At 40.8% G+C, this 12,837-nt stretch overlaps 2 protein-coding genes across 4 annotated transcripts in view; both read right to left on the bottom strand.

The window, feature by feature from the left end:
* NAT10 (N-acetyltransferase 10) overlaps window positions 1-4,858 on the bottom strand; it is a 41,294-nt gene extending 36,436 nt beyond the window's left edge. The window contains exons 1-3 of one of the 3 annotated variants that reach the window (XM_003254395.4): window positions 4,640-4,858; window positions 2,089-2,211; window positions 1,587-1,678 (exon numbers count right to left, since the gene is read on the bottom strand). In XM_003254395.4, the coding sequence (XP_003254443.1) occupies window positions 1,587-1,678; window positions 2,089-2,196 (200 nt within the window). In that variant the 5' untranslated portion in view covers window positions 2,197-2,211; window positions 4,640-4,858. Of the gene's footprint in view, window positions 1-1,586; window positions 1,679-2,088; window positions 2,517-4,639 lie in introns of those variants that run through there. The other 2 variants (XM_030829728.1, XM_003254396.4) reach the window with 2 other exon arrangements.
* A 3,818-nt stretch (window positions 4,859-8,676) lies between these two features.
* Window positions 8,677-12,837, bottom strand: part of CAPRIN1 (cell cycle associated protein 1) — a 50,949-nt gene continuing 46,788 nt past the window's right edge. Inside the window, exons 18-19 of the mRNA XM_003254397.4 lie at window positions 12,654-12,717; window positions 8,677-11,120 (exon numbers count right to left, since the gene is read on the bottom strand). Coding sequence (XP_003254445.1) covers window positions 11,056-11,120; window positions 12,654-12,717 — 129 coding nt within the window. The 3' untranslated portion in view covers window positions 8,677-11,055. The remainder of the gene's footprint in view (window positions 11,121-12,653; window positions 12,718-12,837) is intronic.

Raw genomic sequence — 12,837 nt, 5'->3', positions numbered from 1 at the left:
AACTTTCATGGAGGAGGCAGGCCCTGAGAAACAGGGAGGATTTCAATAGGTGATATCAGGGAGGTGGCAGTGGCATTCCAAGCAGAGGAGACAGCATGAGCAAAGAAAAGGAGGGAGGTTAGTCACTGCATAAAGCAGCCAGAGCTGGAGACAGGCTTTCAAAGTCAGATGAGAGATGAGCACATCTGGAAATTAGAAGAGGTTCAGGGACAGAATCGCACAAGCCAGCTAGGTTTAGAGTAAGGAGACAAGATCCAGAGAAAGAGAAGAGCTCTGGAAGGTGGTCTGAGTACAGACACTGAAGCCAAAAAAGGAGACTATTTCTGAGGTGATGCCATGGTGGTTATCTGCCAAGGAACAGCACTACCCACCCCATCCCAAACTTCTCCAAACACAAAGTTGTAGGTAGAACTTCCAACTTCCTATTATGCTATGACCAACCCCACCCTCCTCTAGCCAGGGGTGGGCATCTTTCCACCAGAATTTTGGGAAAAAGTCTGATTTCCACATGGCTGGGCCTGAAACAAGGAAAACTCAAGTGTTGTTTCTGCTAGGGGGGCAACAGAAAACAGAAAGCTGGTCTGCAATGAGAAAGCTGGTCTGCATAGAGCAGATATGCCAAGATGACAAACTGAGCTGGGAGCATTAGCACTCTGACTCTAGATCACCCATGAGCAAAGCTGAAATCTTATCCCCTTGGATTCCAGGAAATATCCCATATACCTCAGTGAAATCCCTTTGTGCCAAATTGTGTTTGTGTTGAAAGCCTGTTATCTATGACTGAAAGTCTTGACTACCACAGCTTCAAATAGCCAACTGTCAAATATAGCAGTGAACTGGTAGAAGAAGAGGCAGAGCTCTGAAAAGGAGGAGAAAGAGAGAGAAAAGTTGACACATTAGGCATCAAGCTGCTGGGGATGTCTAACTGCACAATTTGATCACAATTATAGAAGCAGAAACCAGACTGCAAAAGGGGCTACTAAGTGCAAAAGATTTCTGTTTTAAGGTATATAGCAATAAAAATGGGGGGAAATGCTAACCTGAGAGAGAAATCTGGGTATGTAAGTAATCAGCTTTTGATAACAGAAAAATCTGAGCATGTTTACAGGAAGGAGAAAGTTTCCAAAGGGTATGGGGTGGCCAGCAGAGGAAAGACAATACAGGTCCTGAAAGAGGTGAGGGAGGAGACACAGGGTACATAAAGGGGTTTTCCTTGGACATGGGATGAGGCATATCCCCCCTCCATGAAAGAAGGGGAGAAAAAGAGAGAGAGTGAAAAGTGGAATAAATTTGAGGTAGGAAAGACAGTTTGAAGGAACTTGCAATGAGATGGGCTTAATCAGCCTAGAAAAGCAGGAAGGAAAACCATATGCAGAAGGCAAGGCATTGGATTGGTGACTTAAAAAGCATGAAAATGATTTGAAACTTATTTTCAGGAATGAAGAAAGGATATCAGCTCCATTTGTCCTCAGAAATAGCACCTCCACTAAAGACCCTTAAAAAGTATGTGAAGGAATCATTTCCTGGTATTTAACTAATGAGCAGGAATTGTAAGTTGGATAAAACACATGAAGAGCCCAGCTTACCTGCTAAACCCCAGCTCTTTCTTATAACACCACAGCACTGAAGGCCGAGCCTTCACAGTTGCTTTGGATAACATGTGATGAAGTATTACCACCTGCCAAACAAAAAAGTCACAGAATTGCAGGCACAAAAGAGACTTTAGAGACTGCCAGGCTTAAGACCTCATTTGACAGATGTGGAAACTAAATTGAGGGCCAGGGAAAGGAAGTGTCCAAGGTCCCAAGGCGAGCAATGACCAGGTTTGGACTAGAAGCCAGGTCACATACAGTTAACCTTGTGGTCAACCCACCACCCCAGGTTTCAAAAGGTATATTAGCTTGTCCGCTAATCAATCTAAATACAGAGAATTTACTACTTCCAGGAAATAAAGAAAGGTTCCCACTAGGCATCTTACCAGCCAAAGAGATCTTAATGCCATTATGTCCTGAAACACCAGAGTGCTTAAACATGCTGATTCTTTGGACAAGATAAAAAGTAATTCAGGAAGCATTTACCAGGTCATACCTGATCTTTTCCTCGATCCCCAATTACAACAAAGAGAGATCTTTGCCGCTCAGCTACCCCATTCTCAATGAGAATCCGGATTCGGTTGTCCACCTTTTTCCGATGCATGGTGAAAAATTATTACTAAAAGAGAAAGAAACACAACTGGCCATGTGCACTAGATTGTCTAAGGAACATTAGCTGGCTGCCTCTTGTGGGACCAGGGACTGTGCTAAGCATATCTATAAATATTGTCTTACTTAACCCTCTAAGAGCTCCATACGAAGACATCAGCCTCTGGTTTTAAACTCAGGAAACCTTGGGCTTGGGAGGTGAGAAAACCTTCCCTCAGCCTGGGAAGCCTGTAATTCACCTCTATTAAAGATTTTTTAAAAGTCAGAAACTTGTATATTCAAAAAAGTAGGAGAATGACTAAAATACATTAAAGGTATATCCAAATATCCAAAGCATTTTGTTTGTTTTTGAGACGGAGTCTCACTCTGTCGCCAGGCTGGAGTGCAATGGCATGATCTCAGCTCACTGCAACCTCTGCCTCCTGGGTTCAAGCAATCCTCCTGCCTCAACCTCCCAAGTAGCTGGAACTACAGGCGCATATGTTGGCCAGGATGCTCTTGATCTCTTGACCTCGCAATCTGCCCGCCTCAGCCTCCCAAAGTGCTGGGATTACAGGCATGAGCCACCACGCTCAGCCAAGCATTTTTAATAACTAAGGATATGGATATAGATGCTTATGACAGGATCATGACAGAATAAAGTATGATAACGTTTCTTATGCATACACATAACAGAGGGAAAAAAAAAAGACTGGAAGGAAATACCAAAGTATAAAGTAGCTACTTCTGAATGGTGGGACTTTTATTCGTTTTTGTGGAATCTTAAAAAATTCACGTATTACTAATAAAGTCAGGGAAATCAATAACTATCAATGAATAATTCCATGATGTAATGTGACCAACTGTTTCCTCATTTTAGGGAAAACGATATTGAAGCCTTAGACAGACCTCAAAAGTTCTCGCCGGGCGTGGTGGTTCACGCCTGTAAGCCCAGCACTTTGGGAGGCCGAGGCGGGTGGATCATCTGAGGTCAGGAATTCGAGACCAGCCTGGCCAATATGGCGAAACCCTGTTTCTACTAAAAATACAAAACTTAGCCGGGAGTGGTGGTGGAGCTGCAGGAGAGGCTGAGGCAAGAGAATCACTTGAACCCGGGAGGCGGAAGTTGCAGTGAGCCGAGATGGCGTGCCATTGCACTCCAGCCTAGGCGACAGGGTGAGACTCTGTCTCAAAAAAAAAAAAAAAAGAAAAAAAAAGTTCTGTATTACCTACAGTAAAATACTGCATCATCACAATAAATACATCAAAAAAACATCAGAAATATCACTGTAAAAGTAACATGCTTAGATGTAAAAGTGACATGCTACTTAGAAACTCTGGTACCTACTGCATTATAAACATACAACTCATTTACTGAAACTTACCATACCGTAACTGTCCCTTCTAACCTTCCAGTCCAAACAGATTTTAGCATATGTCTTACTATAAAACACTAAGTCACTGTCAAGGACCCCAATTTATAAGTAAAGGAGAAAGTATAAAGAATTCAAATATCCCGAGGCAGAAAAACGACAGAGACAGAATTCACACTCAAGTCTTCCTGACTCCAAAGCCTGAGCTCTTCCCAGTTCACCAATCTTCTCAACTTGTAAACCTTGTGTTGCCGGCCACATAAAGATCCCGCAAAAATCAATCAACAACTAATTAACGGGGGCTGCCTTTTGCTCTAGCTACTGTGGGAGCCCCAGAAGTAGTACTACAAGGCCCTTGACTTCAAGCTTGCATTCTTCTTGAAGAAGGTATTTAAGAGAATGAGATGAGGAACAAGAACACAGGTAAAGTTAGATGTAAAAAAAAAAAAAACAAAAAAAACAGCTATACTGAGGGACCCCGTCAGATGAAGGAAGGGCTTAGATTACTACGGGCTGAAGCTGTCATGGAAGGCCTGGATTGGGAAGACCTTGAAGGAGATGATTATTTTTCACTCATTCATTTGTCTATCTACACATAACATCTATGTGGCAGGCACCACTTTAGGTGCACTGGCAAACAAAACCAAGTCCTGAATGTGACTGCTGAATAGAGTATAAAGGAATGTACACAGTGAAGGATTTAAGAACGTGGAAGGATCTGGAATCAGATTACCCTAAGTATAATGCCCACAGCTGCAGCCAGGCACTGCGGACAAGCTCCACGGAAAGCAAGTGTTGTCACCCACCCGTTCACCCCGACTCCCCAGTTACAGGCACTTAAAGGGTGGGTATCGAGCCACGCAAACCCTCGAGGACGCTCGAGAAGCACGCGCCGAGAGCGGCTGCGTATTGGAGAGGTGATTCCGTTATCTTGGAGCGCCCCAAAAGAGGAGTGGAGGACAGTCGGCGTAGGCCAGGTATCCGTCCGGATGCAGAGCCTTCATCCTGAGGCCGGTCCCCTCTCGGCCCAGGAAGAACACAGACACCGATCTTGGCATCCATACCCGGCCCTCCCGCGTTGGGTACCTGCGCCCCGAGCCCGGCGGATCCCAGCCAGTGGAGAAGGGGAAGCACGTGGGAGCACGGAACAACTCCGAAAGAGAAGGCACAGCTGACTGCCCCTAGCGGATGCCTGGTGGCCGGGTCACGGAGTTAGCCTGGCTCCGCGGCACGCGCCCCCTCAGGCACTGGTAGACAGCACGTGCGCAAGCGCATTAAAGTCGCAGCGATGGCGAGCGAGAAGGGACCTTCCTCAAGGCTGTCGCTGAATAATGTCGTAAGCTACCAGAGGCGGAGCTGAGGCCTAGCTGTCCACTGCGGTTGCGCATTTTAATCCCACTGCTCGCGGTAGCTGGGGTGTTGGGTGCGGTTTGCCTTTTCACGCTTCATATCCCAACTAAGGTACCTTGGCTAAGAAGGGCAAAATAGATGTCCGCACCCCAGGGCCTGCCCACGTAGGTCCAGGGTTTTCAGCGTCAGCCTGGATACGCGAGACGCGACGGATCCAACGATTTGTGCTCAATTTAACCGATCCCCGTAAGTTGAGGAAACTCGGCCAACAGACCTATTTTATTGGTCTCGCTTGGCCCTCCACCCCCACAGTACTGATCTTACAGATGGGAATCCTGTAATCTACCCATGACTGCGGCAGCTGTACTTTGCAGGCTCCCATTAGGCCTGCATATGGTCGTCAAATGAAATTACTCCCCCTGGGCTTCTAGTGAACTCCAAGAACATGACTACAAGGACAGCCTATACATAGTGTTGCATTCTTGACTTTGGGGCAGATCGCTGAACTTCAAAAAACATTATCAACTGCTTGATGTTTCCTCCTGGATACCGCAAATGTCTGAATCCAAACCCCTTCCCCAGATATACACTTAAAATTTTAATGTCATCAGCAGCATCACCCATTTAATCCAACATCCATCATGAAATTTTTAGTTCATTCAGCAGAATGTCAATATGCCCATGCACTATTCTGCTCACAAGGGATAGTGACCAAAATGTTCCTGCCCCTCGTGGTTAATTCTAGGTTAAGTTTTAAATGCTATTAAGCGAAAGTATCCAGTGAGTAAAGTGACTAAGAGTACTATTTTAGAAGCGAACACTGAAGGCCTCTGACTGGGTGACACTGGATGGAACAAGGATCTGAAATTTAGTAAGAATGAGCCCTGAGAATATCTGAGTGAAAAGCTTCCCCATGCCAAAGATGAACATACAAAAGCTCCAAGATGGGGAAGTAGTCCTGGCAAAGCAGTCAGTGTGGCCAAAGCAGTGGGCAAGTGAAGGGCCAGATATAGAATTTTAGTCATTATGAGAAACCATTGGAGTTTGTGGGGGACAGGAAAATGAGAAAATCTGCTTTGCCCTCTTAAAAGGCTTCCTGTTATGCAAAAACTAAATCACAGGAAGGCAAAGGTAGAAAAAAGGAGAACAATTACAAGCTATTGTAGTCACCTGTGCTAGGATGGTAGTCGTGGTGGTGGTTAGAGGTATTAGATAACTCTGGATATTCAAGTTAGAACCACGTGGACTCACTTAAGGATTAGAATCAGGTTATAAAAGTAAATTGAAGATGGCACCCAAAACATTTGCTCTGAGCAACTGGATGAATGAACAACTGGTGTTGGGTAATCAAGGAGTTGACTTGGAATATTGAGAGATTCGTATCAAGAAATATATTGAATGAGTTTTGAGAGGTTTGGGACCTAGAAATATTCAGGACTAAAATGCTGATCATATTCAAAATCATGGGATTGAATCAGATCACCCAGGGAAGAATACAGCTAGAGATGAAGTCTGACATCCAAGACCTGGAGAAATCAGCAAAGGATACTGAGTAGTGACCAGTGACATAGGGAATCTATAGACTCCATTCACCACTACCACCCCATCCGCACCTTAAGTTGGAATCCATCATTTGTCACATGGGCCACTCGAACAAGCCTGCTTACCATCTCTTGGTCCATATATGTTGTTCATTGCATTGAATGTTCTTTAAATGGTAACTTTATTAAGTGAGCCACCATCCCCACCCCAAACAATACAGTTTGTTTTTTTTTTTTTTTTGAGACGAAGTCTCACTCTGTCGCCCAGGCTGGAGTGCAGTGGCACGATCTCTGCTCACTGCAACCTTCATTTCCCGGGTTCAAGCGATTCTTCTGCCTCAGCCTCCCGAATAGCTGAGACTACAGGCGCATGCCACTACGCCTGGCTAGTTTTTGTATTTTTAGTAGAGACGGGATTTCACCATATTGGCCAGGCTGGTCTCAAACTCCTGACCTTGTGATCCACCCGCCTCAGCCTCCCAAAGTGCTGGGATTACAGGCATGAGCCACCACGCCCAGCCCAACACACAGCTTTAAAACCTTCAATAGTTTGCAACTGTTCTTAAGAGACAAAACGTGGGATACAACTATTACGCCGTCCATAGTAGCCTTTACCTGTTTCTCTAACCTGTAACTCTGCTAGTCTTTTCTCTTTCCACTTGATCCTGATAACTTTCTCAGTCACTGGTGATCACATGTGTAGGTATGTTCTTCTCTCCCTTTCTTTGACTAGTCTACTACTCCTCATCCTTCAAATCTAGCTCAATTACCCCTCTCAGTTAAGTCTCCCCTGATCATTTTAACTAGGGTATACACTCAGTCATGGCTTTAATATCTACCATCAACCACATTGCTCCATCATGGCATTTGCTACACTTTGGTGTCATATCAGTGTGATTAGACAGTTCAGTGAAAGCAGAAACCACAGTAATTTTTGTCACCACCAAATGCCTAGTGCTTGGCATGATGCTGGGCAAAGGATACCCTAATTTGCTGAATAAAGCCTTAGTTCAGTTGCTTAATACAGTGTCTCCCTATTAAATACAGTACTTAAAATTGGTATTTCCAAGTAAGCAATAATACACAAATGCCTTTGCTAGATGATCAGGAACAAAACTGCTGATCTTCCACTGCCTCTACTCAAAACAGCCGTACTGCTAATGTAACTGGATTAGGCTTCAGAACAGCTTGTTAAAAGTAGGATATTAGTAGTAGAGGCTGAAAAATGTATTAGAAGATGAGGCTATCAGATTTCTTTTATAAACCTTTTCCTCTCCTCACACCAGTAGCACTTCTTCACTTACAGCTTTTGCTGGATGGTTTTTAACAACTTAAGCAGACTTCATTCAAGGATGGTGAGAAAACCAGGCTTTCATATAACTTAATCTAGTGTAATTTTAAACATTCACTAGTCTTTTCCAGTATTTTTGTAGAATTCAAAATGGAAAAAGGTATGAAGACGAGCCTTAACAATTTACTTTCATTTTCCTAAGGGGTTTTCCTCCCCATTAACTCCATAAAAAGGACAAGATCAAGGGCAATACTGATTCTGTGAAATCTAACTTATAATCAACTAAAATTTAGAATGCTTAAAAAGAACCGAAGTGGAATGCAGATTCAGGAGCTTAAAGATAAAATGGAGGGTTTGAATTCAGCACTTACCTGCATTCCATTTCCTCTAGTTATATTACTGAAAAGATAATGAACAAATGTCCTAAAACACTTAGGAAGCTGACTGCTCAACTAGTTGTTAACTGATCACCTCAGTTAATGAACCTTCTGAGAATAAGCACACATTCTATGTCTCCTTTAAGTGGAAGAGTCTCCCACGTAAGAGTTGCATATAAAAGGAGACAGAAGAACTGTAGAAGCTAACTGATTAGAAATACTTAAAGGATATTTGTTTTAATATCAAGGTACAATGATTGAAAAAAACTTTTCCATATTTTTTAGGAATTATTAGGATCTGGAAATAAAACTGCCCTAATCAAGGTAATCAATGACATTCTACCTTTTTAAGTTTTAAAAAAGAAGTTTCATATCCACAAGATTATTTATATTGTGCATATACAAAAGTATTTTATATGTGAGCTTGCTACACCAAGAGGCTACAGTGACATGTGTGACAATCATTTCCTTGAAACTCCGCTAAAATATGCATTTGACCAAACAAAAGGCCTTCTGCAGCTAAGACAAGCAATCACATATTATACAGAATGCTTAGAACCAAAATTCAGATCTTAATGAGACTTATTGAAAAGTTCTCTGCCCCATAATGAGGCACCCCTTTAAAAATATGGTCTAAGTAGAGACATAAAAGATATACATTTAAACTGTGATGGTAAAATAACCAAAAAAAGTAAAATTATAGTTCAAAAAAATCAAACAATTCTTTGAAAAAACATACATAGAAATAGTCAAACTATGAACACCTTTACACATTCACAACATCTGCACTAATGCATAGAAGTTCAAAACCCAGAAGGCATTTCTCCCCCATCCCTTCTCTGAAACTGATTCATAGAGGTCACTGTGTAAAGAACTTACTTCAGTCCTGATTGTAAATGTCATGAAATTATTTTCTACACAGAGAGCAAATTTAGTTTTATATAGGACTGCAAGCATACATCATCTAGGGATTACCCAGTAAACCACAAATATTTTATCCATTCCCCTAAGATACAGATAACATATGGTTGTGGTACATCCCAGGCAGATGTCATTTAAAGCACGCAAGGGGAGGTGCTAGCAAAAAAATACTCATTTGCCAAAGTAACAGGTTTACCCTTCCAATATGATGTACCACAACCACACATGAGAAAAGTCAAGAACTTATTTTATTTTATTTTAAAATAAACATTGAAGATCCCCCATTTCCCACCACCCTACAAAACTTCTGAATGTGGAATGTTCAACAGCCTATCCATTTTGGTAGGTTACAAAACCAGCAAAAACTCCAGTTGTCTAATGATGAATGTTTGAGAATAGTTTTGTTTTTAAATAGCCGAGCACCTACTGGAATAATTCCTGGGCTAAATGCTGAAAATAAAACTTAATTTCTGCACAGAAAATACCATTCACTTAGTAGCCTTTGCTTAAAGGTGGGATTAATTCTCCATGAAGTCAGAATGAGACAATAAGCAGCATTAAGTTCATAGGCACACACAACTAGTGCTCAAACTGCTAGCACAAATTCCAACAGAGTACATAAGGCTAAGTCACTACTCAAGTGTCCATTTCCATCAAATTTAGAGACTCTCCCTATGCATCTAAGGGAAGGAATTATCACTTTGAATATAAATGCCTCCAGGAGAAACGGAGAATTCAGTTAAGGTTAAATTAGACAAAAGATAGTAAGTGCGAGTACTAGAGAAATGTTGCTGGAGATAACCATAAAATTTGTGACACTAACGTGGCATGGGTGAATCACATAAGCTGCTAGCTGTTGAACACCAGTGTTTCAAGATACAACTTTTATAAACATGTTTTATTTGTTTTGCTTATACCATCAGAACTGAAACTACTGTCTGTGATTTCCCTGCAACAGGGAAATCAATCTAAAACACATACTGGTGCCTTTCAAAAGATAGCAATTGAAAAGGGTGGTAGCAGCAAGCATTTGGTATCTTTTCCTTTTAAAAAAAAGCTTTCAAGCTGAAGGAAAAACATGTGACCAACAGTGTTATGATTATCCACTAGAGATTTTCATCAGTACCTGTACCAATCTAGGTGACAATACAGCAAAATCCAAGGATTAGTGACAGACAATGTACATGTCATAAGGAATGATAGATAGTACCAATCCTTACAAAAGTCATTGTCTGAAAGAAACTGTTAAGTGTTCAAAAAGGTATCTAAATACTTCACATTAAGTACAGAAGCGGCCATCCAGATTACATCCCATATTTGTTGCATATTTTTCAAAAAGTGCCAATCAAAGCCTAATTTTGCATCTTGGCTTTGTCTTATACAGTATCAGCTGTTAAAAAGCATTTTACATGTGTTTTTAACCACAGTCGTTTGGCCAGATGAACAGTGCTGTGTCAAAGCTGGTAGCCAGCCTTATATGTGTGATTAGGACCCATGCATAATTTGGTATGCATCTGAACGTTCAGTGCTCCAATTTAACTGGAAAAGCTGTGAAATGCAGTTGTTCTGCCAAACCACACTCCACTCCTTTCATCTTCCTTTCTAGGGAAATATTTTAGTTTGTCAGTTATCACTGAATAACTCGAGGGCTGATTTGTAGATTTTATCCAATGTCATGAAAGTCAATCTTGCCTTTTTCAAGCCACTTCAAATAACTATGGAGATTATTATCACCCTGTAAAGTATACTGTTTTACTCCTAAGCAAGGGTGAGGAATCTGAGTATCATGTGCAAGGCTCAAGATGACGCTTAGGACAGAACATGCAGATTAAAAATAGTTTCCTTCCATATCCAGGTAATAGAAAGCTGACAATTGTAGTCCTGTCTTTATGGGATGAAAACAGTCCCTTTACAATAAGTTTCCTGAAAGGGAGAACAAATAGATAATAACTCTTCTGGTAACATATTATGGTACACTGGCCAGTGTGTTTTTGGCGATTAAACATAATCCTGTGAATCAGATTAATTCACTTGCTGAGTGTTCATTTGCGGCATCCCTCTGTTGGGTCTTGGGGGCCCTCCACGACCTAGAAGACAAAAATGGCATTTGATTTTTCTTTCAAATATTATTTGTTTTGCCTTCAAGCAGATTTTCATCTGAAGTCAAGAAGCATGTGGGCAGCCTGTCACCACATTATTAGGCTTAAGAGGTCAATTCTTCAGTGTTCAAGTTTCCCCTGTCCTGGAAGTTGTCATGCGCAAATTTGCTCATGTTCTCTTAGCTAAAAGAAGAGTAGAGCTAATGGAGTATTCCACCAGTACTCATTCATTCATTCATTCAACAAGTATTTATTGAGTGCCTACTATGTGCCAGGCACCGTCATCAAACGTTGGGAATAGATACAGCAGAGAAGACAGACAAGGTACCTGCTCTCATGGAGCTTACATTCTAGTGTACACTCTAGCTTACATTTCAGTAGTAAGTAACATCATACTATCAAAATTAATAAAAGCACCAGAATGAAAACAGACCTTATTACCTAAACTGTTAAAAAGAAACAACATTCAAAATTGTATAATGACTTTTAACAGATAAAATAACTTTTTACATGCTGTTAAAACAGATTTTTAGCTATCAGTTAACTCAACTTTCATCGAATATGCTACAAGGTGGGAAAGAAGAACATAACCCACATTCACATGCAAATATCCTTTGATACTTCTAGTCAAGTCAGTAATTCCCAAGTGATCCATTAATTTTTAGAAAAATGTACCTTTTTCCTGGCCAGTTTCTACTAGCATTCAAATCAAAGTACTTTGTAATTCCTCCTTAACACACATTTTATACATGTTATGGCCAATAGAGGAAACCTATTTGATGTTTAACCTCCCTCAAATCAGAGAACCATTTAGAATTTCACACTACATGAAATGCTAGCTCTAATTGTTAAATAGGTTAACTTCCTGCCAAAATGGGAAGTAGTTTTCCAACAGTAAAAGAAAAACAAAAAACTCTCTAAACCTGTAATTTTTTTTTAAGTATAGCTCAGTAAGTTAGGAATTTGGGAGTTTTGTTTAAAAGTCAGAAATAAGTTGATATTTATATCACTAATAGAGGTCCAAAAGGCATTGCAAATTCTGTTAGTTCTATCACTTCTAAATGGTTCTCTAAATGTTAACTATGGCTTATCCGGCCATTAAAGGGTGTCTGGCCCTAAAATATAATAGGCATGTTTCAAAAAAATGAAAGAGGAATAATAAATTTATATAAATGTTCAATCTCATTCCAAAAATGTCTTACAAAAATGTTTCAGTAAGTACTTCCTAAAAACATTTAGCAGGTTTTAGGACCTGAAAAATAATTCAGTTGGAAAAACACTTTTTCTGAGAAGAGAGTATGTTCTAGTTTTCAAGACAGTTTATATAGTAACAGGGAAAGTCATTCAAAAATTAAAATTTGGGTCCAAGATTAAGTTTTAGAAACAGAGCATTTCATTTAATCCCTAGCAACAAGTCTGGAAAGGATAAATGTATTCCTAACATGCAGACTACGAACAGCTCTTCCAAGGCCAGAACAGAAGCTCCACTTAGGAGCTAGGATCACCACCACAAAATATTACCTCGTGGGGCTCCCCGTGGTCCACTCTGCCCAGAGCCTCGCTTGAAATTCTGCTGATATCCATCCTAAAAGACAAGCTAGTTAGTATTGAAAAGGTACTTTTTAAAAAATGCTTACCCATCTATTCTTTCAGTCTAACACTCAATACAGAATTCTTCCTTAATCTTTTACACTCCAGTATCAGT

Source organism: Nomascus leucogenys, chromosome 15 (assembly GCF_006542625.1).
Source record: "Nomascus leucogenys isolate Asia chromosome 15, Asia_NLE_v1, whole genome shotgun sequence".
NCBI classification, from domain to species: domain Eukaryota; kingdom Metazoa; phylum Chordata; class Mammalia; order Primates; family Hylobatidae; genus Nomascus; species Nomascus leucogenys.
Note: the sequence above shows the minus strand (reverse complement) of the source record. Positions and strands in the feature narration are given on the sequence as shown.